This window comes from Xiphophorus hellerii, chromosome 2 (genome assembly GCF_003331165.1).
Source record: "Xiphophorus hellerii strain 12219 chromosome 2, Xiphophorus_hellerii-4.1, whole genome shotgun sequence".
NCBI lineage: Eukaryota > Metazoa > Chordata > Actinopteri > Cyprinodontiformes > Poeciliidae > Xiphophorus > Xiphophorus hellerii.
In genome coordinates, this window is record NC_045673.1 from 5317722 (window position 1) to 5345688 (window position 27967).

Consider the following 27967-nt stretch of genomic DNA (forward strand, 5'->3'; position numbering starts at 1 on the left):
CTCACCAGTTCATTCATTCATTCATTCATTCATTCATTCATTCATTCATTCATTCATTCATTCATTCATTTCAATTATTTATATACACTATTTTTAGAAAACAGTTAAAAAAAGCTACCGGAAGTTTCCTTCTTCCTTATATGGTCTGCTTCCAGGTTGCTGAAGTCTCGCACAGCTTGCTTGCATCGCGGTAGTTTGGATTAGCCGTTCAACTAGCAGTGAGCTAACTAAGAAGAACCAGAGTGGACTCCGGAGAACCCAGAGAACCACCCAGAGGACTGAGCTCCTCCGCGGCCGCCTGTTGACCCACAGCCCGCGATCACTGCGCTCACCCCAACATGAATTCAAATACAGCCGGTCAATCAACGCCAGAAGACGGGGAACTAGAGGACGGAGAGATCTGTGATGATGAAACCGAGGAGAGAGCTCCTCCGCGGCGGGGGGAAGGGCGCAGGCCCCGCGGCGGCGCCAGGCCGCGGCCGAGAAAACCGCACCAGTCACCGCACAGCTTGCGGCCTCTTCTGGGACCCCCACCGCAGGATTTTAGGCACATGATGCCCTACAACCCCGGACCTCACCTTCACGGCCCGTTCCCCCCCAACCTAAGACAGCCAGACCGTCCTCCAGTCCCTCCGCCTCCTGGGATGCCGCTTCCGCCGCCGCCCGGCCTCTGTCTGCTCGGAGAGCCCAACAACCGCTCCAACTTCTGGGAGCGGAGCCATGGAGCTCTGGGACGGTTTCGACACCGGGGCTTGCCGAACGGAGGACGAGGGTCCTGGAACCGAGGTCGAGGTCTCGGGGGGAACAACAGAGGAGGGCCTGGGAGACCCGGACCGGTGGACATCCACGGATCTCCCTCCAGAAAGCGTATCCTTCACGGATCTGACAGGTTTAGAACTGGACCGGATCAGGTTCCGATTACTTCAGGCTATTCACTGAGCTACCGGGAAACCCAGAACCAGTTCAGAACCGCACTGCGAAAACACAACGTCTTATTTGTTTTTGTTTAGTTTCTGGAGCCAATATCTTAGTACACTAGAAATAAAACAAAACTAACAAGTTACTTTTCTCGAGATAAAGCAGTTTTAAGTCAATAATTGTTGAATATGAATGAAAAAGTATTAGTGTCACTGGCAGATTATTTTTACTTATGGAATAAATGATTCAGTAGTTGTTCCAGATAAATTTGTTTAATAGTCAGATTTGTTTCTAACACCCAGACTATCAGATAGTGATCAACATCTTTTGTATGTTTAATTTCAAATAAACTGACTTAGTTTTTTGATGTTGCTGTTTGATCAGGTTTAAGAGACATAGACAGACTTTATCAATGTAAATATGTACAATAAAATGATTAATGGGAGTTTAGTGTTATGGGATGAAGCAGTCGTGGAATCTGGTTGTTCTGTGTTCGTTTTAGGGAAATACAAACTCAGATGATCTGATTTATCAATATTCAGATGAAATATGAGGTTATTTCATTACACATGGAGTTTCTGGAATAATTTCAATAATTCTCCATCAGCTTTGTAGGCTGGAATTTCAGTAATGTCTCCAAAACTGCTTTATCTTCAGGAAAACTAAACCTTTTTCCCTCCCTGACATGTAAAATTATTAGTTTTTCTTATCAAGAACCTCAGAGAAGCAACCGCCGAGAGTCCGGGTCAGGAAAGTGGGTCCTAACGCCACCAGACAGGATCCCAGCATGAACGAGAGCTTTGAGGATCTGCTGTCCAAGTACAAGCAGATCCAGCTGGAGCTGGACTGCATCCGCAAAGCCGAGACCATGGCGCTGGAGCCGGCCGCCTCTCCTGCTGCGGAGGAAGCCCCCGCCGCTGCTTCTCCTACTGCAGAGGTCCGAACGGAGCCGGAACCGACACCAGAACTGCCTCTAGGTCAAATCGGAGCAGAGCAGATGGAGAAGGATGAGAAGAAGGCTTTCCAGGCGTTCAACATCAAACCACTGCGGCACAAACTTCTGACGCCGGCTGAACTGGATGAGCTGCGTAAGAAGCTGGAAGGCCAGGAGGCAGGAGGTGAGTTTATTTCCACAGATTTTCCACTGTGGAAAATTGTGACGTAAAGGTCTGTCATAATAACAAAATTTGCTGGACGATAAATCGTCCCAGAGGTTATAACAATAAACAATAATGTTGTTTTGAGACCATTTTCAATAATAAAATGGTAATTACCCAATAAAACGCGCTCAAACATCAATAAACTTGAAATTCTCATAAACATTTAAGTCTGGAGCTGGAAGACATTTTAAATATTCAAAATAAATCAACAAAATGGCAAATAATATCAACTATGAAGTCTGAACAAATTTGTCCTTCATAAAACAGACCAAAGCATCAGACTGAAGACTTTTATCATCCAGTATTTGGTAGAAAGAGAGAGAAAAACAATAATTCAAATGTAAATTATTGAACTCATTTTAAATTATGATGCGATTAATTGATTTATTACTTATTGCAGCAGACCCAATGACGTATCCACACTGATACGTGAGGCGTTGTGTCTGTAAGCAGAACTCAGCCGAGCAGAACCTCAGTTGTCCTGTCAGGGTTTCACTCCAGTGCCGTTGTGTGTCACCAGGTGCAGAAGCAGGAAGCTCCGACGCTACAGAACCTGAAGAAAATGTGGCTGCAGCTGCAGAGGAGAATCAGAGCGCGTCCTGTGGCGAGGAAACCCTTCCAGAGGAGAAGCAGAACGCTCAGGATGTCATCTTGTGTCGCAGTGAATCGTCGGCATCCAGCGAAGAGTCGACTCTGTCAGTCTGACAAGGTGAGCTGAACACAGAACTTGCATCTTTTTCACACCTGTTAGTCATTCCACACCAGTTGTTTTTTATTTTTAAGCAGTTATGAGGCACAGTGGCGAAACCTTACACTGCTGCTGCGCAAGTTATTCAACAGGCTGTTGCTAGGTAACCAAAGAGTGAAAGAGTTGGTGCCACCAGCCTGAGAGGTTGAGCAGCTAAGGGTGTTTTCACACCTGGTAGTCCGGTAGATTTCAGTTACATTTTCAGCTGCTGCAGTTTGCTTCTAAAATGTTTGTTTGTTTGAAACAAGCAAACTCACCTGTGGTGGCGCTGCACCGAGAACCACTGAAGGAAACAACATACAAACCTCAGAAGAAGACACTGAGCGCAACTTCCTTCTTCACAAAATGTAAACAAAAATGGAGTGGCGTCAGATTTTAATGGCTGTAGGATTTTTTAATTTTGTTTTTTGTCTTTGGTAAAAGACTAAGAACCATTTCTCCCGTTAGCGCTAGACTCTCACATTTGTTTTGGTTCCATTTACCCAGAATGCCCTGCACTGTAGTCCACTTCCTGCTTTTGGTCTCCGGTCTGCTTGCGTCCACATATTCATTCAAACCGCACCACAGTTCAGTTAAACCAAACAGAGATCGAGGTTTTTAGGTGGAACTCTGTCTCTTTGGTCCTACATCAGAGTAGATTAAACATTCACACCTCACCAAACGAACCAGACTTTCTAGACAAACAGACCTAGAATTGGAATAAAGCGGACTAAACGTGGCTGGAGTGAATGGACCTCTACTGTCTTTCCTCTGCCTACATCTCCCAGAATGCTGTGCGGTTCTGGATTAAAATTTCAGAAAAATTATTGAATACTCTATCAGACGTATTATCTACTAATACTGGACTATCACGATATATATTATCAATTATTGTCCAACCCTAGCCTGAGTCCTGGTACTGATTTAAAAATCATGTCAGTTTCCATGGTGATGCTGCAGCTGTGATTCTAATATGTTGGATGCTTCCCAGCTTTAGTGTGACCTGGGTCATGTGACCATCATGTGTGTCTGTATCTCCTCAGCCGGTGGAGAAGCTGGAGGAGGAGGAGCTTATCGGAGCTGCAGCTCCGCCTCCTGGCGCTGCAGTCGGCCAGTAAGAAGTGGCAGCAGCAGGAGCAGCAGGTGATGAAGAAGAGCAAAGATCGGATCGTTAAAGCCTCGCAGGAGAAGAACTCTGCTCCCGGTTCTGGAGCCGCTCTGCCGGAGAGGCAGCGAGTCACCACCAGGTCCGCCTCCTCTGCTGCTGCTGCTGCTGCCGCCGCCGCCGCTGCGGCCGCAGAGCAGAACAGGAACAGGTCCAAACCGTCAGACAGAGACAGAACCAAAAGCATCAGATCGGCCGACAGGGACCGGATCAGACAGAGTCCAAAGCTGGGGCCCAGAGTCGTGATGGAGAGGAGCCGAACGCCAGGAAAAGCTCACGGAGCGAAGAGGCTGATCAGCCCAGGTGAGATGAAGGAAGTGGGTGGAGCTTAGAGAATTTAAAGTTTTGTTTGTCCTTTGAAGGACGCCTGTCTCTACAGGATCCTGTTGGACCTAGAGCTGGGCGATACGGCATAAAATGAAATCAGATTTATCAGTTTTTCCAAAGATTTGTCTTCAGAAACCAAAATTTGATTAATTGATTAAACCAATTAATTGCCCGACTGTAATGACCCTCCTGACCTCTGACCCTCCTGATCCCATCATGTTTGCCCCTCTCTCTCTCTCAAGGCTTCCTCGGCCAAGCAGGCGGTCAGGAAGCAGCAGCTCCGTACCTGGAAGCTGCAGCGGAAAGAGGAGGAAACTCGGTGGCAGGAGGAAGAGGAGCGCCGGAAACGTGAGGAGGAAATTCGCCAGATCCGTGACCTGTCCAACCAGGACGAGCAGTACAACCGCTTCATGAAGCTGGTGGGGGGCAAGCGGACGCGCAGCAGGGTGAGAACCTCATCGGCGCGACGCGAGCTGAGCTCAGGTGAATGTGATGTCATCGTCTGGTCACCAATCAGCTGCCTGTGTTCAGTCCAGGGATCAAGACCACAGGAAGTCTGCCGGGAAGCCGGGCCTGGACTCCTCAGGGAGCCTCTACCAGTATGACAACTACGATGAGGTCGCCATGGATACGGACAGTGAGACCAGCTCACCCGGTGAGTAGGATACACACAGCTGACCCGTACTTCCTGTTTACGGCTGAATGACACGTTTCCTGTTTCAGTGCCGTCTCCGATGCACAACCTGCTGCCGGCAGACGAGGCGGACGTGTTTCCCTCCACTGGGCTTCTACGGCGCCGAGGCTGGAGCCTACGGAATGGTACGCTCCAAGCACCAGGCTTTGTTTACATCCTCATTGCTAAATGGGACACTTCCCACCACTCTGATCATTTAATCACAATGAATTAAACTCTGTTTACTACTCTGTTCATTTAACCTTAGCAACATTTCCTACACAGTTTAGTTAATATGAACTCCTCACCAATCTGAACTCTAATGAAACACTTCCCTGTACTCTGACCATTTACTATAAACTCGGAATGGAATGCTTCCCACAACAATGCCAGTTTTAATGTTAAACTACTCAGATTTGAACATTTGATATGAACAGATTGGAACGCTCCCCCGTACTCTCAACATTTTGTCAATGCTTTGACTAATATCAAATTGTATTTTAGTCCTATTTTTACTTTTAAGTGAGTGTTTGCTCTATTATTTTTCTTCCTTTTATTATCCATATTTAATTGGGTTTGAATGCCTGGTTAAATAAAGGTTACATACATACAAGCATAATGGAACACTCCCCAGTACTCTGTCATTTTACTATAAACTCAGAGTGGAATGCTTCCCACAACACTGTTGGTTTAATATCCGCTCCTCAAATTAAAAACCTCCCCCTCCACTGTAATTCCCTCAGAGTGAACTTGGATTGGGACGTTCCATATTTTTCTGACTTTTTTTTCAAACATAAACTCAGAATGGAACGCTCCCCAGTACTTTTGACAGTTTACCATAAACTCTGAATGGAATGCTTCCCACAGCAGTGTTTGTTTAATATCAACTCCAATTGGAACACTCCCCACCTCTCTAATTCCTCAAAGTAATCTTAGAATGGAACGCCCCCCCACCTCCTTGACCGTTCAGTATAAACTCTAAATGGAATGTGTCCCAATACACATTATATAATTTCAGAAAAGAACGCTCCCCACTTGTTTCTGTTTAATCTGATTATAGTGGTGAATAAAGTACTCTATTACTCTATGGATTTAATGTCTCTCTCCTCCTCAGGATTTCGCGCAGGCTTTCCTCTCCCCCCTGCTGTCTGGTATTCCTCCGCCGCCTCCGCCTCTCCCCCCGCCTCCTGATGACCTGGAGCCCCCACCCAAACCGCCGTTTGCTGACGAAGAGGAGGAGGAGGAGATGCTGCTCAGGGAGACATGTCTGATGTCGATGGCCAACAAGAGGGTCGCAGCGGCCGAGGTGAGTCTTACTGATGAATAAGTGACTGTTTAATTTCACAGTAAAATGTTCCACTGAGCTTTCAGAAGAAAAAAAACAATAGTTTTCCTCATTTAGACCTGGTCTGATCTTGGTTTCTAACTACTACAGGTCATCAGATGCTTAAAATCCTTGAAAATGCTTGAATTTCAATCAGATGTTTTTTGAATGTTTGTGCTTCAGTATTACATCTGCAAAGTTCTGCAATAAACGTTTAGGAGAAAAGACTCCTTACAGAAAGTCAAGAGATTATTTATACTGTGTCAAAGCATTAAATCTGAACAGGATTAACATAAACTGATTTGTTCAGTATAATAAATATTTATTATTCCTAATGACTGAATTAGTTATAGATCTGTGTAATGGAAATAAGGGTTATCTTTTATTTTACATGTTGGGAAATTGGAGAGTTTTTTGTTGGATTAGTGTTTCGTTCACAGACCAGTCTGGTGTATTCAGATGTGTGTGAGAATTTCAAAACATAAAATTTAGTTACATTTTAGCTTACTTTATCCCTGCTACATACAATACTGTTACCACTGCAAAAACACCTAATATTGCCTAAGTATTTTAGTCTAGTTTCTAGTGCAAATATTTTAGTTTAGCCTTATTTCAGTTCTTCTAGCTTACAAGTAACTTTTCAGCAAGATACAGGAGCTTGTTTTAAATTAATAATTCTTGAATGCTGATTAAAAATACTAGTTCCACTGTTAGATTATTTCACTTGTAGCATGAAAAAAATGTCTTGCTATAAGTACGTAAACAAAATCTGCCAGTGGAACCAGTACGTTTTCATTTATTTTCAAGAATTACTGACTTCAAACAAGTTGCTATATCTTGCTGTAAAGTTACTTGTAAGTTAGTTTTGTCTTATTTCAAGTGTACTAAGACATTTGCACTAAAAACTGGACTAAAAATATGATTATGCGTTTTAGCAACATTAATAAATGATGTTATATATTTGCATTTATCTGTTGAATATTTCTGTGGGAAGTGTGAACTCTGCTACGTTTTCTGTCCCGATCAGAAGAGCTCCAGCGGTCCTCCGTCCCCCAGCTGTCTGCCTCCTGCTGAGCTGCAGCTGCCTCCCCGAGGGAACCTGAGCACGGTCAACCTGAACACGGTGCCGCCGTCCCGGAGCAGCCGCTTCAGCAGAGCTCATCCTGCAGCCAGAGGTCCACTGGTGGTGAGTCTCTCCCAGATGTTCCCACTTTTCCCCAAACTGTTCTGTATTGTCACACACTGATCCAGGATCAGCCTCTCGCTCATGAATGTCTCTCTTCAGCTTCCCAGGCACAAGTCAGTGGTGGTTTCCCTCAAAGATTCAGACGACAGCGACTCGGACATGGACGCCTGCAGCTTCCTCACAGAGCGTGTTTGGAGGGCTGGAGTTCATGATCAAAGAGGTCCGACGGACTGTGGAGGTGAGCAACTGTTAGTCCAGGGTGTCTGAGCATCCTTAAACTAGGGCCTTAAAATGTCTTATGTTTTTGTTGTTGCTTATTTGTTTAAATATTTGGCCTTAAAAATGTTAATCACGGGTCTTACATTTTGTTGTGACAGGACTATTTAATCTTCTATTTGTAGTTTTTTGGGAGCGGTTCAAATTTTGAGTCGCCTTATCTCTGTTCACTGGAAAAAACATCAAATCTTACCAAGTATTTTTGTCTAGTTTCTAGTGTAAATCTCTAAGCACACTTGAAATAAGACAAAACTAATTTACAAGTAACTTTTCAGCAAGATGTAGGAGCTTGTTTGCCCCTACATTGGCCCTCTTCTGCACCCTTTTTTCAGTGCCTGTTTTTCAGAGGGGCACTGAAAAAATAACTGACTTTATTCTCAGAATTTTGACTCTTTTCCTCGTAATTTAGATTTTTTTTTCCTCATAATTCTGACTTAAATCTATATTTATAGTTTTTTCTGTCTTAAATTTCACTCAGAGTGGCATTAGAACAGCCTTAAAAAGTCTTAAATTTGACTTGCTGAAACCTGCAGATACGTTGTAATCTAACATTCAGAGCATCCTTTGTTTTCTAATGTTTGGCAGGCGACGAAGCCGAAAACAGCCTCAGCATGTGAGAAGGAGAACAACCCGGTCAGAACCCCAGAATCTCTCCCTGAAGCCAAGAAGGCGGAGTACCGGCTCCTCAAAGAGGAGATCGCCAGGTAGTAGCAGGACGCCGTAATGAACACGACATAAACGTTGAGATGTGTGACGGGCTGAAACGTGTCCTGATGCTGCAGCAGGGAGAAGCAGAAGATGCTGAAGGATCACAGCTCTACTGCTGCGGCTGATCATGTTCTGGAGTCTTCCTCAAAACCGGCGGCTGAGCTGAGGCTGACTGAGACCGAGCAGAGACTCAACAAGCACAGGTGAGACACCTCAACACCTGCAGGAGCTGTTCCTGAGGCGTTCATGGTTCACCCAGCTCATCCTGTCTCATCCTGTCTCCACAGAGAGCTGCTGCAGAGGGACGAGGCCGTTCTCAGACACCTGCTGCAGCAGGAGCTGAAGAAGACAGAGACACTAAGAGCAGCTGAAACCAAGATGGTCAAACTGAGGGAGCAGCTGGCGGCGTCGGAGAAGATCGTAGCAGCCAACAGGACGCTGCTGAGGAAGCTGCAGGAACAGGTGCGTAGGCCTGTCATGGTAACAGATTTTGCAGGACGATAAATTGTCCCAGAAGTTATTGCGATAACTGTAGTTTTGAGACCATTTTCCAGTGATATTTAACGGTAATGGCATAATAATTCAAGAAAACACTCTCAAAGATAAATAAACTTTAACTTCTCATGAGCATTTAACACTGGAACTGGAAGACATTTTAAATATCCAAAATAAATAAACAAAACAACAATAAATAAAATGAATTATGAAGTCTGTGTAAACAAAACTGGCCTTAAAAAAAAGAACCAAACTGAGGACTTGTCATCTAGTTTTTGGTAGAAAGAAAAGAGAAAAACAATAAATCACGCAAATGGATGTTATTGAGCTCGTTTTAATTTATGATACAATTAATTGATTTATTGCGACAGGCATGAAGGTGTGGTAATACTAAACCTTGGCGATATGGCTTAAAGATAAAAACTCTTGATTTTTTTCCTTTCCAAACCTGAATTTAATAGATTTTTCTCTTTATTTTGTAAAAAAAAAGAAAGAAATAAAGACAGGAAAATATTTCCAAAAAATTACTTTTATTTCAAGTATCCCTTCTGTTTTACGGCCAGTCTACAAGAATTTTTATTCCATTATGAAAATAGAAAATATAGACACATTGTTATATAGACACAGTGTTAGTTATATTTATCAGGACTTGACCTGGCTAGCTCAGTTTATATGGTTCTTTCTTCAAAAAGCAGGGTCTTTTCAAACTCCTGCTTACTGATGATTTAATTCTGATGGTTAAATGATGAAGTATTAAGTTTTATCTGTATACCAAAGTGTAACAGTCTCAAGATGACATCATCCAGAACTATGGAGAGCATAGGTGGGGGAAAAAAATCCAGATTTTCCACAAATTAAATCTTCTAAAACCAAAACTTTGATCAAATCGAATAATCACCCAGCCTCAGCTCATACCCGACCTCATCCCGTCGGTGTCTGAGAGCTCACTGCAGAGTCCTGTCCCCTGCAGGTTCACCGCGTTGAGCAGCGGGTTTCCCAGAAGAAGACTTTATCCGTCCGACTGGAGCAGGATCTGATGCAGGCCCAGAAGGCTGCTGGCAGAGGATCCAAACGTCCCACAGAGTCCAATCAAACCCTGGTGAGACACGGCTTCAACTTCCTGGTCCTTACTTCATGTTTACAACACTCCAGAAAAATAAAAGTTTAGAGATGCTGTAAAACTTAACTGTGAAAAGAGTCATGAAAATGATAAAAGAATATTTGAATACATAAATATTTTATGTTTTCAATGTCATCAACATCCTTTACTTGGAAAATAAACCACAACCTAAAGGGGAACCGGACTGGACTGTTTGTGTACTGGTCCAAAGTCCTTTTTTAAAGATAAAAATACATTTTTATTCAAGTTGCTTGACGTCCATTTTGATGCTTTCACAGCCAATGAACTTTCCAGGTGTTGATCCACTGTGTTGTTGTTTTTTAAATTAAATTAAAGTCAGAACATTCCTCTGTCAGGAACTTTCATAGATCTTCATGCTTCCTTCTTCTGTCAAGCTTTATGGAAATGCATGAGTTAATTTTCCAGAAGGAACCGGCATTGGCACACACTTCCCAAGTCTTTAATTACCATGAAATAACTGTGATTGATTGGCCAGGGAAAAAAAATTCTTTTCATGATCACCAATTTTTAGGTGTGTCTGTACTTTCCATTTGTCTGTCACTTTTTCCCTGATGCATAGAATTTTCCCTATTGAGGGACAAATAAAGGATTATTCTGAGAGTCCCCCGACTGTACAGCACATGTATTCAGTAGGCCAATATTTCTGGTTTTCACTTTTTAAATTGAGTTGCTACTAAAAAATATTCCCATAATATTAAAACGTATTAAGATACACCTGCAACCTCTCTGAGAACTACTCCAAGAAGCAACTGCGCCCCCTGCGGTCAGTGTAGCGGCACAGTTTGGTAACACACCTGTAATAAATCTCCTAACCTTCCGACCGAACCGGATTTATCCGGAACTCTGCCGAACTCCACAGTTACAGTACAGGTAAACATATTTGTTCGAAGGTCTGTATAATCAGGTATCGATTAATTTGATCGATTGAAGCCCTCTGTTTTTATTATCTCAGATGTGATAACGGACTTCATGACTAGCTGACACGTATTACAGCTGTAAAATGATTCAGCTTCAACATAAGTGGTTTAGCTGGAAATTAATCAAATAGGCTGCAAGCGCTTAACCTTGATATGTCAACAATGACTGAGCATCAAGTTAGGCTAATCGAATAGCTAATCGAATAACTAGCTACATGTGTCTGTAAGATAACGTTGACTCAGCAATATTGGTTTAAGCAATAACTAGCCTTGATAACCAGCTAGACGAGTTGAACTTGTCGGCTAGCAAGGATTAGCATGAAGTTACAGTGGTTTAACTGGTACCTAATCCAAAAACTAGCTGCAAATATCAAACCTGTAAGCTAATGACTCAGCATTGCAGCAATTTAATCAGTAACTAATCGAATGATTTTTACAGGATCTATATCTGCAAGCTAACAATTACTCAGCATCAAGTTACAGTGATTTAACTGCTAACTAATGTAATATCTAGCTAGATGATTTAAACCTTTAAGCTAACAAAGAATCAGCACCTATAGATGATACTGATCAATATGAGGATAAGGATATGACTCAAATAAACAAATAATAAAGTCTTGCAGTGTTTCTGGTTTGGGTTCACTGGGGGAAACCCTGTATGTAGCAGCTGTGAAGGATATTTTTGCATTGCAATGAATTATTAGCAGTGTGGATGTTGCCAAGAGAGATATTGTGATAACTATAAATTTGTCATATGTTGTGCAACCCTAAAAACCACTGCTGAAAACTACGACCTGGTTGAATGTCCCAGAAATTCCTGTTTTCACTCGCTGCGTTGTGAGAGATTTTCAAAGCTGATCTCCAGAAATAAGAACTGTCTCTGATTGTGTTTCTGTTCTGTCTCTGCAGTCCAGTAAGCTGCAGCGTCTGGATGCGGCACCTCGCGGCTCTGAGAGACACTTCGCCGAGCTCATCGCTCAGAAACGGCGATTACAAGCAGCTGGAGTCAGAGTACGCCCTCAAGATCCAGAAACTGAAGGAGGCTCAGGCTCGGCGGAACAAAGCAATCCCAACAGAACCTCCACCCCCAGCTGTTGTCCCACCACCCACCCCTCAGATCCAGCAGCTGCCCCCCTCCAGCCCCTTCCACCTGCCTCAGCCCTCCCTGCACGACCTGTCCCAGGACAAGCTGGTTCTAGACAGCGAGGACGTCCCCGAAGCAGAGGATCCAGAACCAGAATCCGCCCTTGCCCCGGCTGCGGCTAAAGGCAGCCGCCGCTCCTCCCTCCGGCAGTCCAGTAGCTCCTTCACCAAACCCCACCTGGAGACCCCAAGCTCTGCCCCCTCTAAAGACGGCGGCAGCAGTAAGCCTACCAAGATGGCGTCCAGCACCGAGATGGCGTCCAGCGCCGAGCTTCCTGTGGAGCTGTTTGCCGGGCTGGACATGGACGGCCTGAAGAGCCGGTACCAGCAGCAAGGCCCGACTGGAGGAGCTGCTGCAGAGGGAGCTGCAGAATCTAAAGGAGGACACAAATAACTTCCCCCACTGGACAGGTAATGACCTCTGACCTCTGATACAGCTCTTACTTAAAGCTGAAGTATTTAACTTATAAGAAACATATTTGTCATCCGTCATGTATGAGACAGATCATCTGTGAAAAAACGGACCACCTCGGCTACACTCCCAGTGCTCCCAGTACTAACTGCAGAAACAACCAATCAGAGTCAGGGAGGAGGGTCTTAGCGTTGTCAATCATCCTCATATATTCTCTAATCACACACTCCTCCTTTCTCTTTGTTAAGCTACAGCTGGTTAACTAAAACATAGCCTGCCACAAATGCTAAGGCTAGTTAGCATGGCCACTGATGATGGTGGATAAACAATTTTCCTGTAATGTTGTGCTGTTTCTCCGCCATTAGCACATTGAGCAGCAAGTACATAAGGTTGATTGACAGCACTAAGACCTTCCTCCTGGCTCTTTTTAGGCACCTGGCTAAAAGGAGTTATCTGTTTTTAGAGGAGCTTGGTGAATTGAACTGACTGATCTGGAAGTCAATCATTACCAAATCATTAGGAAATATGTTTTTAGAGTTAACTCCTGTTTTTGTTTTTGTTCCTGGTCAGATGGTCCCAGTGGAGCTGGAAGCTGGGAACCAACCTGTGGTGTCGGAGCTGAAGCCGGTCTCGTTTGAGCCGTATCGCAGCCCGCTGCTGGTCTTCAGGTCGTACAGGTAGGAACCACCAAGCTGATGGCAGTCACAACATAAACTCTTCATCACACACTTCAGTAGGGCTGGTCAATAAAAAATAAAATCGTAACCTGGTCGTAATTAATAGAAGCTGTAAAACACGCTTATCAAACAAGATGGCCGCCCTGCACATGCTCACTTCACTCTGAATTATGGAAACCCAAAGAGTTCATTGGAGAAAAAATATTCCACATTTTCCAAGATTAAAATCATTAAAAACTATAAATTCAGTTAATTAATGAAATTGATTTATCGTCCCAGCAGTACAATGAAGTTGTTTTCTTAAGTTTTCCAACCGTGTTTCTCTCTGGCAGGTTCAGTCCGTACTACAGGACCAAGGAGAAGTTTTCCCTGAGCTCCGTTACCTACAGCAACACCATCGAACCAAACAAATGCTTTCTGTCGCTTCGACCTGACCGGAACCTGCAACGACGACGGCTGCAGATGGTGAGCGCCCCTTTTTTCTTTTTTTTTCTTTTTTTTTAAAGAACAATTTTGTTTACAGAGACTTCATAATTTATTTTATTTGTTGTTTCTGTTTATTTATTTTGGATGTTTAAAATATCTTCCAGTTCCAGTGTTAAATGTTATTTAGAATGTGTTCTTTCACTATTATGGCATTACTATTATATTATTGGAAAATGGTCTCAAAACAACAATATTATTGTTTATTGCAGTAACTACCGGGACAGTTTATCATCCAGTATATAGCATCTAGCGATTCTTCAAAATGTCCATCAGAAACTTTGACGTAAACTTTGTTTCTGTAATGTCCTTCTCTGTCTGCAGGCAGCACATGAGGAACTGCACGCTGAGTGGGAACCAGCTCTTCCAGGACATCCTGTCCTATAATCTGACCCTGATTGGCTGTTCGGAGAGCAGCTCAGACGAAGAGGTCCGCAGCGCCACAGGTGGGTTTAATCAGAGAGGGAAGAGAGAAGTCCTGGAGTGTTTCTCGGTCAGGATCAGTGAAAACCAGAATCAACTGTCAAACTGTTTTCGTTGTGCAGAGAGCTACATGAAGAAGCTGTTTGGTCCAAACAAAGATCGGATGGGGATCGATCAGAAGGCGGTTCTGCTCATCAGTAAAGTCAACGAAAGCAAGCGACACGGTTGGTAGTTCCTCCTTCAGCCATTTGATCATCAGCTGCTGGTGTCAGACCTGTGACTTCATCTGCTCATGGACTCCTCAGTGCCTCCATACACAACCTGCAAAGACACCAGGAGGTGGAAACCAAAGCCATCGGCGCCGGGATTCAACGCCCCTGAAGACGACAGCGATGGCGAGGCGGCAGCTGCGTATCTGACGCCTGCAGGAAGAGGTGAGACTCTTCAATCTTCTACAGTTGGCTCCAGAAGTGAGGAGCAGAACTTATAAAAGCTTTCTTAAAGAAACAGTGTTACGTAAAATCGAACTTTTTAGAGTTCTACATCATGTTATAATGTTATTCCCACATCAGAGACATACCTGGAGTTTTGACTTGATTCTTTCATGCATGCTTGAGAAATCCTTTAATCTCCATGGCAACCATTCAGCTATGCAAAACGCCTGGGTGGACCTAGCCCCACCTTCAAGAGTAAAGCTCCTCCTCAGAGCTGCAGTTTTCAATCTTTTGAGCTTCTGCATTACAGATCCACCCTCCCCCGTGACTCCTCCTCCACTGAGCTCCTTCAGACTAGCCAGCAGCAATTAGCAAACACCTGGTGGAACTGCGCGTCTACTGAACTCGTTATAGCAGCTACTTCTCAGTGAAATGCTGGTATAAACATTAAAGGATTCATGGAGGAGTGATATTATTATGACTTCTTGAAATCATTTTCAGAAAGAGCAGGAGTTTCTTAAAGAGACAGTGGCCCAATTGCAAGGTGTTAACTTAGACACATTTTTTCCAAGTCATATTTGATATAGGATTTTTATAATGAACTGAAGGTAACATTGTTACTTCATTGTGGTGTAAAATGGCACTATGTGGTTGGAAAATACATCATACTGTTACTGTAAGGCTTTGTGATGAAGCATGCGAAATAAATTACATCACCATAATAAACAGAACTGGATTTTAAAATAAACAAAACATTTTCTTTTCTTTTTTTTTTTTTTTTTACATAAAAATGGTGTCTTTTTAAAAATAATTTTTCTGTCAGTATGGATTATATTTATCAATTATTTTCCACAACCTTACCAGACACAGCGATGATTAAGAGACAGATATTCTTCCTTATGTTTTGACTCTTTCTTGCAGTTTTAATAACTCGTCTCTGTGTGTCGGTGTCTGACCAGACGACCTGTCAAAGAGCATCATACCTGCCGTGGACGTCGTTACCTCTGAGGACCGGCGCTACTTCATCAGCGAGACAGACGACATCTCCAACCTGGAGGCCAGCATCCTGGAGAGTCCCAGAGACACTCAGCTGTGGATCAAACTGGCCTTCAAGTACCTGAACCAGAGTGAGGCGTAAGTTCCCACCTGAGCTGCTGGTTCCTCCCCGGTTCTGGTTCTGGGGTTTACCTGGTGTTTGGGTCTTTGTAGGTCTGCGGCGGAGTGTCTGGAAGCGGCTCTGAACACGCTGTCTCGAGCTCTGGAGAGTAACTGCGACGACCCGGAGGTGTGGAGCCACTACCTGTCTCTGTTCTCCAGGCGAGGCAGCCAGGAGGAAGTGAGGGAGATGTGTGAGATGGCCGTGGAGCACGCAGCCGACCACCGGGTCTGGTGGAACGTAGGTTCTCCCCTTTCACTCCACAGGGTTCCTACAGGGGCTTAAAGATCCTTAAAGAGGCTTAGATTTCAATTAGGTGGTTTTAAAGTTTTAAAGTGTTTTGACATTCAAACTGCACAGTTTGGAAATAAAGTGCAATTTTATGTTTGATTTAAACGCTAAATTTGGAAAGCATTATTTACAGTTGAAACCAGATATTTTTATACACCTGGCAAAAGAACAGACACATTTATTTCTCCCTGTGTGAAAACTTTTCTTGTTTCACGGCCGTATAAAATTACCAAAATTATTTCCATTTACTAAATGCAAAGAAAATTTATTGAGGATATTTTTCGCAGATTTTTATTTTTTTGTATTGTATTTTTATATTGTGTATTAGTATTTAATTTGAGCAGGAATGTCATTTACCTAAACTTAAAAAAAATGTAATTCAAAAATACTTTATTTAATTTCCCTTGGGATTAATGCTTTTATAACTCATTAATTCAGATTATTCAAATAGTTACTGTAGATAGTGATGCAGTGAGTGTTTATTATTCTTAATTGCTCAATGACCTATTGTTACATTTTATATATTATTGAAGTTGTTGGATATCTTTGTTAAATTAGTATTTTGTTTTTCAGACCAATCAGTTGTACAAGGTGTGAGAGACTTTTCAAACCATAAAATTTTGTTTAGTTTACCTTCTCCCTGCTGTAGACTGTAGACATTCTTAACAGTTATAAATTATGTCATATGATAGTGAATTTAAAGTGTGTGCTTTAGTTAATTTATATTGTTTTTATCTCAAAAGTGATGCTGGAAAAGTTTGAAAACCTACTTTTGAACATTTTTGAAAAGTTCTTATATTTTCCTGTAGAAAGTTCACCAACTCTGACTCTTCATTCCTCACTGATGTCGAACAGTCAGGTGTTGAACCTCCATCAGGAGTTTCTTTGGGTCTCATGGTCCGTTCTGTCTGCTCCTCAGTACCTGAACCTGGAGCGGTCGTTTGAGGGGAAGGACTACGTCTGCGACCGGCTGCTGCAGTTCCTGCAGGACGAGGCGGCGGCTGGCGTCACAGAGAAGCTTTCCTTCCAGCTGATGGAGGCTCTGCTCTACAGAGTGCAACTTAGTCTGTTCACGGGCCGGATGGAGAGCGCTTTGGCCGTCCTACAGGTAGAACTTCACCTCCAGATCCTGATGAGACCGTTAATAAGCAGACAAGAGTCATGACCGATTGCTCACACTGGCTGCTTTCACACAGCAGACAAATGTGACCTAAAGCTGCTTTTTTTTTTTTTTGCCAAAATGTGACATCCAGATGACTTTTTTGCAGCTTTCTGAACAACTCAATTATGATCTTTTCACCCCCCAAAAAATCTGATCTATGCCACTTTAATATGTGGAATGAATTTGGATACATATCCGATAGTTTTCAAAGTGTCTGCAGTCAGAACGCTCATGTCGCATTTTTTCCAGGCGTCCTTGAAATCGGCTCAGGACCACAGCACGGCGGAGTTCCTGACGGCCAGCGACCGGGCGCTCCTCTGGCTCTGCTACATTCACCTGACCGAGTTCGACCAGCTGCCGGCGAGCCTCTACGACCCGCCGGAGTCCGGCCCGGGACGGCTCGTCTGCACCAAGTCCTTCCAGCTGCCCTGGAGGAACGCAGGACGACATCAGCACGCCGCCCGACATCCTCATTGCGCTTTTCAAAGGTCTGAGGTGGCAGCGCCGGATCACAGCAGCTCAGACTCTGACCTGAGATTCTCACCTGGTCTGTTGCTGTTTCAGATGCCATCAATCAGTGCAGTGAGGAGAGTATGACAGATGCTGAGAGGACGCTGGCCTGCATGCCGCTTTACACAAACCTCATCCTGCTTTACAAAGTTCTGCAGAGGTGAGTCCATCGCTCTTCTCCCTGCAGAGAATAACTCGCCACACAAATCCCAGTGTGAATGCTGGGACTCTACTGGGATAAAGCAGCTGCAGACAAACTCTCTGTGTGAACCAGTTGGAGTTTAAGAATGTAACTAAACCCCCAAATTAACTTTTTATTTGTTGATATACTGTAAGTAGGTTATCTAGGGTTCTATTTTTATGTTTCTGTGCAAATTTGGACTTTTTCTTGTAAATATGTTTAGTTCTGCATAGGGCTGGCTAATACTGCTGTCTATTTTTTTCAAACCAGATCCTATTTTAATTTTTTTTCTTCTTTTCTAAAAAAGAAAAAAAGGCAACCCATCTGTGAGTTGAACGGTGTATCAGGGCCATGTTACAAGAATTTTTAATTACAAGAATATAGTGATAATAATAACAGAAGAAAGACAAAATTTCTTAAAATTCTGAGAAAATGAGAAGAAAAGATTAGCTCTGAGGATCTGACGTGACTAGCTCAATACATGTTGTTCTTTCTTTGAAAACTCAGCCGTTGTTCAATTATTGCAAAGTCCTACTTCTGATCATTTCATTCTGATGTGTAAGTTTTTCTTTACTTGTAAACCTTAAACCAAAGGATAACTTCACAAACTGCTAAATCTCTCACAATGACTTTATTCTTGTAATTTACTAAATAAAATCTTAGCCTGACTCACAATATTCTGTTGTAAAGTTGACCTGAATAAATCTAAATAATTCGAAGCTATAAAAAACATGCTTGTCAAACAAAATGGCCACCCTGGGTGTGATGACATCACTCTGAACCTAAGGAGTGAGTTGGTGGGAGAAAAATATAAATTTTCCCAAAATAAATTATTTAAAAACCAAAAACCTGGCTATGGGCCAGGGTTATTCTTTCATATGGGGGTGAGTTAAACTTTAAGAGCAAACTTGGCGTTTATTTAATAAACAGTTTGAGTTTATGAGTTTGAGCCCATGGAGGTGGCAGCCTCCATGGGCTGCCACCTTATCGTGGTGGAGGGGTTTGAGTGTCCCAATGATCCTAGGAGCTATGCTGTCTGGGGCTTCATGCCCCTGGTAGGGTCACCCAAGGCAGACAGGTCCTAGGTGAGGGACCAGACAAAGCGCAGCCCGAAGACCCCAATGATGGATAAAAACATTGGACTTGGTGTTCCCTCGCCCGGACGCGGGTCACCGGGGCCCCACTCTGGAGCCAGGCCTGGAGGGGGGGCACGATGGCGAGCGTCTGGTGGCCGGGCTTTTACCCATGGAGCCCGGCCGGGCTCAGCCCGAAGAGGAAACATGGGCCCCCCCTCCCATGGGCCCACCACCCGTGGGAGGGGCCAAAGGGGTCGGGTGCAGTGTGGGATGGGTGGCAGCAGAGGGAGGGGACCCTGGCGGTCCGATCCTCGGTTGCAGAAACTGGCTCTTGGGACGTGGAATGTCACCTCTCTGGTGGGGAAGGAGCCGGAGCTAGTGCGTGAGGTCGAGAGGTTCCGGCTAGAAATAGTCGGTCTCACCTCGACGCACGGCTCTGGTTCTGGAACCAGTCTCCTTGAGAGGGGCTGGACATACTTCCACTCTGGAGTTGCCCAAGGTGAGAGGCGTCGGGCAGGAGTGGGCATACTTGTTGCTCCCCATCTCGACGCCTGTACGTTGGGGTTTACCCCGGTGAACGAGAGGGTAGCATCCCTCCGCCTACGGGTGGGGGGACGGGTTCTGACTGTCGTTTGTGCTTACGGGCCGAACGACAGTTCAGATTACCCACCCTTTTTGGAGTCCTTAGAGGGGGTACTGGAGAGTGCTCCTCCTGGGGACTCCCTTGTTCTGCTGGGGGACTTCAACGCTCACGTGGGCAATGACAGTGAGACCTGGAGGGGCGTGGTTGGGAGGAACGGCCCGCCCGACCTGAACTCGAGCGGTGTTCTGTTGCTGGACTTCTGTGCTCGCCATGGATTGTCCATAACGAACACCATGTTCAAGCATAAGGGTGTCCATATGTGCACTTGGCACCAGGACACCCTAGGCCGCAGTTCGATGATCGACTTTGTCATCGTCTCATCGGATCTGCGGCCGTATGTCTTGGACACTCGGGTGAAGAGAGGTGCGGAGCTGTCCACTGACCACTACCTGGTGGTGAGTTGGCTCCGGTGGTGGGGGCGAAAGCCGGTCAGACCTGGCAGGCCCAAACGTGTTGTGAGGGTCTGCTGGGAACGTCTGGCGGAATCCCCTGTGAGACGGAGCTTTAACTCCCATCTCCGGCAAAACTTCGAACACGTCCCGGGGGAGGTGGGGGACATGGAGTCTGAGTGGACCGTGTTCCGTGCCTCCATTGTCGAGGCGGCCGATCGGAGCTGTGGCCGCAAGGTTGTCGGTGCCTGTCGCGGCGGCAACCCTCGAACCCGCTGGTGGACACCTTCGGTGAGGGATGCCGTCAGGCTGAAGAAGGAGTCCTATCGGGCCTTTTTGGCCTGTGGGACTCCGGAAGCAGCTGATGGGTACCGGCGGGCGAAGCGGCATGCGGCTCGGGCGGTTGCTGAGGCAAAAACTCGGGCGTGGGAGGAGTTTGGAGAGGCCATGGAGAAAGACTTCCGTACGGCTTCGAGGCGATTCTGGTCCACCATCCGGCGTCTCAGGGGGGGGAAGCGGTGCAGCACCAACACTGTTTATAGTGGGGATGGTGTGCTGCTGACCTCTACTCGGGACGTTGTGGGCCGGTGGGCAGAGTACTTCGAAGACCTCCTCAATCCCACCAACATGCCTTCCACTGAGGAAGCGGAGCCTGGGGACTCTGGGTTGGGCTCTCCAATCTCTGGGGGCGAGGTCGCCGAGGTGGTTAAAAAGCTCCTCGGTGGCAGGGCCCCGGGGGTGGATGAGATCCGCCCGGAGTTCCTTAAGGCTCTGGATGTTGTAGGGTTGTGTTGGTTGACGCGACTCTGCAATGTCGCATGGACATCGGGGGCAGTTCCCCTGGATTGGCAGACTGGGGTGGTGGTCCCCCTGTTCAAAAAGGGGGACCGGAGGGTGTGCTCCAATTATAGAGGGGTCACACTCTTAAGCCTCCCTGGCAAGGTCTATTCAGGGGTCCTGGAGAGGAGGGTCCGTCGGATAGTCGAACCTCGGATTCAGGAAGAGCAGTGTGGTTTTCGTCCTGGTCGTGGAACGCTGGACCAGCTCTACACCCTCGGCAGGGTCCTGGAGGGTGCATGGGAGTTCGCCCAACCAGTCTACATGTGTTTTGTGGACTTGGAGAAGGCGTTCGACCGTGTCCCTCGGGGAGCCCTGTGGGGGGTTCTCCGGGAGTATGGGGTACCGGGCCCTTTGATACGGGCTGTCAGGTCCCTGTATGACCGGTGTCAGAGTCTGGTCCGCATTGCCGGCAGTAAGTCGGGCTCGTTTCCGGTGAGAGTTGGACTCCGCCAGGGCTGCCCTTTGTCACCGATTCTGTTCATCACTTTCATGGACAGAATTTCTAGGCGCAGCCAAGGTGTTGAGGGGATCCGATTTGGTGGCCTTAGGATCTCATCTCTGCTTTTCGCAGACGATGTGGTCCTTTTGGCTTCATCAGATCGTGATCTGCAGCTCTCGCTGGAGCGGTTCGCAGCCGAGTGTGAAGCGGCCGGGATGGGGATCAGTGCCTCCAAATCCGAGGCCATGGTCTTGAGCCGGAAAAGGGTAGAGTGCCTTCTCCGGGTCAGGGGGGGTGTCCTGCCCCAAGTGGAGGAGTTTAAGTATCTCGGGATCTTGTTCACGAATGGGGGAAGAAGGGAGCGGGAGATCGACAGGCGGATTGGCGCAGCGTCTGCTGTCAAGCGGGCGCTGTACCGGTCCGTCGTGGTGAAGAGAGAGCTGAGCCAAAAAGCGAAGCTCTCGATTTACCGGTCGATCTACGTTCCCACCCTCATCTATGGTCATGAGCTTTGGGTCATGACCGAAAGAACGAGATCGCGGATACAAGCGGCCGAAATGGGTTTTCTCCGTAGGGTGGCTGGGCTCTCCCTTAGAGATAGGGTGAGAAGCTCAGTCATCCGGGAGGGACTCAGAGTAGAGCCGCTGCTCCTTCACATCGAGAGGAGCCAGTTGAGGTGGCTCGGGCATCTGGTCAGGATGCCTCCTGGACGCCTCCCTGGTGAGGTGTTCCGGGCACGTCCCACCGGGAGGAGGCCCCGGGGAAGACCCAGGACACGCTGGAGGGACTATGTCTCTCGGCTGGCCTGGGAACGCCTTGGGATTCCCCCGGAGGAGCTAGAAGAAGTGGCTGGGGAGAGGGAAGTCTGGGCCTCCCTTCTGAAGCTGCTACCCCCGCGACCCGACCTCGGATAAGCGGAAGAAGATGGATGGATGGATGGATGGATGGATGGATGGATGGATGGGTTTGAGTTTCACCCTGATGAGTAATATTTGTGACCCTTCAGGTTTGACGATGGTGTGGATCTGTGCCTCTCTCTGTTGGAGTTTTGTCCCGACTCGTGCACGCTGCGCGACGTTCTGGCCGACCTCCACATCAGCAGAGGGAACGGCGAGCAGGCGGTCAGCATGTGGCTGAACGCGCTGGCTGACTGTCCGCACAACGCTCAGGTGTTCTACCACTGCTGCAGGTTCCTCATGGCCCAGGTGAGCTCCCCTACCTGCTTACAGACCGCCGGTAAGAGAGCTTACAAGCTGCTGTTCTTCATCCTGGCTCTTTAACATCCTCTGCAGGACAAGTCCAACGCCATCCCGCCTCTGTTCCGAGGATTCATCCTGTCACTCTGTGAAGACGAGCAGAGTCAGAAGACGCCTGTGGATGTTCTGCGGTAAATAAAGGGGACATTTTGCACATTTTTGTACTTTGATTTGGGTTCTACTGCTTCTAACTAAACCGCCCAAGGAAAAGGAGCCAATAACCTCCTTATTAAGTTACATTTGACATGCACTGCACTGTTTCCTAGCAACCCCAGCAGAGTTCCACCCGTTACCTAGCAACCCCAGCTGAGCACCAGTACAGTTGGTCAGCTGGTTTTGCCACTGTATGAGTTTTACAATGGCTGCTGAAAAAAAGAGAATGGTTTTTGTTGTGGTTGACTTACCATTCAGAAACCACTTGGTGCATCATATGTGTCAAACTCAAGACCTGGGGGCCAAATCCGGTGGCCCTCCTGACTCTAGAGGTTCAAGATAAACCCTAATCCCTAACCCTGAAAGAAGATAATAACAGGCAGAACTGAGACTAAAATCTGATTATCTAAGAATGCAAAAACTGTAATGAACATGTTTTGTACAGACCATAGATCTATCCTAACCTGTTCAAGGAAGCAAAATAGGTCATCTTTAAAGCTCTGCAGATGTCCACAAAGGTTTATGTGAGATTACCGCTGCTTTCTGTCCCATCAGTCACATCCTGGGCTTCTCCAGCCAGATTCTGCTGATCAGTCCCATCATCAAGAAAGAGCTGGAGGAGCAGCTCAGTCAGCAGACGTCCTTCCTTCACCTGCTTCACTGGTGAGTGCTCTCTCTGCTGGAAGCCTCAGGGATAAAACTGGGTTGTCTTTAGAGTTAGAGCTCTGCTTTCAGTCGCTGGATGTGGCTGCACGGTTCAGAGGAAGAGGCCGTCGAGGCGTTTGAGCGAGCATTGGGGTCCATCCTGCAGCTGGAGGAGCTTCACACGCTGTGGATGGAGTGAGTGTTACTGCTGTTGGATGAAATGTAATGAAACAGAAAGGTTCATCCTCACTCCTCTCACACCGACTCTGTTCTTCTCTCAGCTACCTGCTGTTCAGCTGCAGACCACAGACTCTGAGCGTCTCCAAAAAGCTGTTCCCAGATCTGGTCCATCGCTGCCTCAGCACACTCCCGTCACGGTTGGAGCTTCCCTTCAATCCTGCACAATTCTGGAGCTGCTACCACTTCCATAATAAGGTAAGGATTCAGCTCAGACTTCATCGCATCTCCAATGACACATAACTACTCAGATTGTAGGAAAGCAGATGTCTGACTCAACCAGAAACTTTACTTATAAATCCAGTAGAGCTGAAATAATTTGGGGGGAAATTATCTAGACTCGGTTTGATTGGGGACCAAAGCTGCATTTTCAGCTGCTGCGATTCACTTTCACACTGCACTGTGTCAAACAAACTAAACCCATTGAAAAGCTTGACTTTTTGTTTTGTCTGATTAATTGCTAGGATTGAGTTCCCCAATCTACACAGAGATACAGTTGTAAAATCCAGTTCAGTGACAACAGGACTTGTATAACCCAATTGGTTGCCATTTCCTTCTCCAGGTTGTGTCCCTCTACATGAAATACATCCCGCTGTCCCAACGCGCTCTGGTCCTGGAGAGGCTGAGAAACGCCATGCCGAGCAACCCTGAGCTGGGCCTTAGGTACACACACACACAGCCAGGTGTCTGAGAGTCGGAGGCAGTCTGCTCCTGGTGTTGTGTTGCATCTGTGTGTGAGTCGTGTTGTTGCTTTGCAGGTTGTTGCATCAGGAGTTTGTTGAGGGAAACATGGAGCAGCTGAAGTTTCAGGCCCGCATGCTGACCAGCAACACTCCTCGATGTTTGTCCAGCTGGAGAATGTGAGTGACTGTGGTTCCTGGCTGTTCCTGACACAGTTTGATGAAGACACTTCTGATGGTGTCGAACATGAAGAGCACGCTGTGTGTCGCTCCAGTGAGATCAGAGCTGACTGACTGTTTGTGGTGTTTGTGTCCAGAGCAATCGCTGTGGAGCGGGAGCTGAAGGAGCGTGGCCAGGTGAGTCAGGGGTCTGCATTATCCATTAACTGATATCATTCATCTTGCAGTGACCACAAGCGGCCACCAGGTGTCAGACTTGCTGTTTAACCTGAACACTTGTGTTTTCACACCAGACAGTTCGGTAGATTTGGTTAGATTGGGGATAGAATTGAAACATTTATTGAATTTTCAGCTGCTGGGTGAATGACATGTTCCCCTCCTCGCCTGTGGTGGCGCTGCATCAAGAACTACTGAAGGAAACGACACAAAAACCTCTGAAGAAGACAGAGAGCTTTTTGGAGATTTGTTTCACACCAGAAACAAATCTCAAAATCAGTTGTAGATCTGAGATAAATGTCCCTGCAGCAGCGGGTCTTTGGGTATTTTTTGAATTTTGAAGCTCATCTCTCTCCTGCAGGTGTTACCTGTCCACACCTGTCCCAGCTGTTTTTGTTTGTTTGTTTGTTTGTTTGTCTCTGCTAAACTGAGCCGACGCTCCGGCGTCTCCGGCTCTTCTTCTTCTTCTCTTTTATTTTTTCTGTTGTTCTTCTAGATGCGTCTTCTGTATCAGCAAGCTCTCCAAAACCTGCCGCTGTGCGCCGCCCTGTGGAAAGATGTAATTCACCTGTGACACACACAAACACACATACACACACAAACATACAGGTAACGCTGCCTCACCTCCTGAGTCTGAGCTCACTCACTGTGAAATTAAGACTCTTATTTTGAAATATTTTCTAAAATCAGGGGTTGGAGTTGATGATATCTGCATCTGAGCCAGATTTGCTCAATTCTAGAATGGAGGTTTTGTGGGGGCTGCAGAAAATCTTTCAGAAGGCTGCAAATGGCCCCGAGCTGCACTTTGGGCACCCAAGGCTTAGAGAGTTCGCTTTCAGAAGCAGCTACAGATGAGTTAGAGGAGTATTAATCAGTTAGCATCAGGGATGCAACTAACAAATATTTTACTCATCAGTTGTTCTGACGATTAATCAGTTTAAAAAAAATTGTCTGTATATTCCAGTTAACGATTAATAGTTCACTAAATTAGTTGACAATTATTTCAGTAATCCATTAATCGTGATTAATTTGATCAATCGATCCAGCCCTAGTTAAGATTGATGAGTCAATCTGGATCAGATAATTAGTTATTAATGCTCTGAATATGTTGGGGGGGGGGTTTTCAGCTAATTAATCGTTTCAGTTTTAGTATTGATGAGTCGATGTGGATCAGGTGACTGAGCTGTTTTGACTCACCTGTGTACAGCATGTTCACCTGGCCCTTCCCTCCGCCCCCTCCATCCCTGTGACCTCATCTGTCTGTCCCCCCACCCCCCCTCCCTCTGTGTTCCTCCTGTCTCCCCCGTCTTCCCCCCCCCCCGCCCCTCCTCTCTGCAGCGGTTGTTGTTCGAAGCAGCGGAGGGCGGCGCCTCCGACCGTCTGCGGCGGCTGGTGGACTGCTGTCAGCAGACGGGGGTCAACCTGAGTATCGGGGGGGTGGATCTGTGATCAGACTGATAGTAGAGCTGATCAGTAGGTGACTGATTGACGAGGTAAGGCCACGCCCCCCCAGTCTGCCATCCTCCTACCTCAGTGAATGTAAGTATGCTGCTGCTGAGTGACGCCTTTGCTCTTCATCACCTTCTCTTTAGTTGCTCTCACCTTTCAGTTGGACTCATTTCCCTCCCTTTTTTTAGTTAACTCACCTAAAGAGGGGTGGGGGCAGCCCCACCCCAACCCAGACCCTCCCCCACTTTTTTTGTTTTCTTTATGTGTGGACTTTTATTTTGGTAAACCGATGAAAGACAAGTGTTCAGGTTATTGACCCAGTATCTGTGCGGAGACGGCCCCGCCCGCCTGTGTAGTGTTTTCTGATTGGCTGAGTATTGTAAGAGACTGCCTCGGAAACGGAAGGTCGCCGCGGGAACCCGCCGAGCTCAGCCGGACTGCTCATGTGCAATCTGTTGTCATGACAACTCAAGAGACTTTTGTGCTGCCACTTTTGTTTTCTACGTGTCAGATGTTATTAAATTATTTTATATGAAAATGGAAATGAGCATCTTGGGTTTTTCTTGTGTCTGAGTGATTGTTTGAATACCAAGATAACATCACACTATAAAATGAAATGGTTATAAAGTTAAAGCTAATCCATGTTATATTTAATGTGGGAGTCCAATTAAAGACACCAGAAGACTCCTGATGAAGACGATGATCATCTAACCCATCATGAAGACAAATCTTTGCTGAACGACAACATATGACTAAAAATAGAAGGAAATAAAAATTTATATAACATCCACCAAACCAATGAAGAAACTAAAGTTTATAGATTAACAGATAAATCTATTTTGAGTCTTTTATAAGGAAATTGAACATGTCACATGTTGACATAAGAAAACGTTTTTAACAGAAAGTAGTTTGAAGAAAAAAAAATCTCGTATAATCTACCCCTCTTCTCAAAAGTCAGTTTGCTATACCATAAGCAACTAAGCATCAGTTAATCATCCACATAGATAAATCTTTAGACACAAAACAGGCTATGTTTACAAATAAAAATAAAGATGATAAAGAAAATGAAAATCCTATATGTTGGTTCACATATATTGTTTTCATAGGTGAAATACTGTACTTAATTAATGGAAGTATATCTGAAATTTTTTCTGATCTCCGACTCCAAATCCCAAAGGAATTGAAAGAGAGACTCCATGGATGCAGAGCAGAACCAGAAAGGGAGAAAAAGTTCAAACTGTCTCTTCAATCAAAGAGAACCAAAGTATTTTTGGTTCAGGACAAAACAAAAACTGCTGTTGGGACAGTTTTAAGTAATTGATCCTACAGTGAGGTGAATCAGAAAGTGCACACTAGAGTGAAATCTGATAATTTACGTATGGCAAGACACTGTTACATAAAATACCTGTAAGATATTTTAATATAACCAAAAGGTTTGAATCAAGCTTAAGCAAATACCAAAAAAGTCTTCATTCAATGTATTTACAAATTGTGTCTATAGAATATTTTATAACCTCAATCACCAACAAAATAATTAAATAAGTTTTATTTCTGTAATTCATCACATTTTTATGCAGTTCCGATGTTTGCCTTTCCTAAGGCTGCACCTGTTCTGCCCACACTAGGACGTTTAGATCTACTGAATTCATATTAAACAAGCCAGCTGTTTACAACTGAAATTACATTATTTTGAAGAAAATATGTTTTAATGGTGGGCTTAATTGGAAATGAGACCTCAAATCAAATTAGAGCTCCAAATAATCTTGGGTCGGCGCTGGTTGAAAAATATGTTATCTTTCATTTTATGCCTATTTCAATAAATGTATTGCATTTTGTTGTGTTTTTTATTTATTTATTGTAATGTACTTCTATTTA

General features: G+C 45.4%; 1 protein-coding gene across 1 annotated transcript; it reads left to right on the plus strand.

The window, feature by feature from the left end:
* Positions 1–165: 165 nt before the first annotated feature.
* zfc3h1 (zinc finger C3H1-type containing) lies at positions 166–26636 on the plus strand. The gene is given in 44 exon segments (XM_032581485.1): positions 166–867; positions 1641–2036; positions 2599–2777; positions 2940–2948; positions 3849–3875; positions 3877–4274; positions 4542–4743; positions 4829–4952; positions 5021–5061; positions 5063–5116; positions 6085–6276; positions 7322–7480; positions 7580–7654; positions 7656–7718; positions 8342–8460; positions 8539–8667; positions 8752–8926; positions 9930–10058; positions 11927–12013; positions 12015–12494; positions 12496–12552; positions 12554–12571; positions 13143–13249; positions 13582–13663; positions 13665–13714; positions 14057–14178; positions 14278–14379; positions 14461–14589; positions 15549–15723; positions 15799–15985; positions 16956–17144; positions 17448–17633; positions 17635–17686; positions 17763–17868; positions 22283–22481; positions 22569–22663; positions 23241–23348; positions 23421–23525; positions 23612–23765; positions 24130–24230; positions 24326–24427; positions 24565–24604; positions 25140–25202; positions 25982–26636. Coding segments are annotated over 44 exon segments (6207 nt in total). The 5' UTR covers positions 166–338; the 3' UTR covers positions 26093–26636.
* The last annotated feature ends 1331 nt before the right edge of the window (positions 26637–27967 follow it).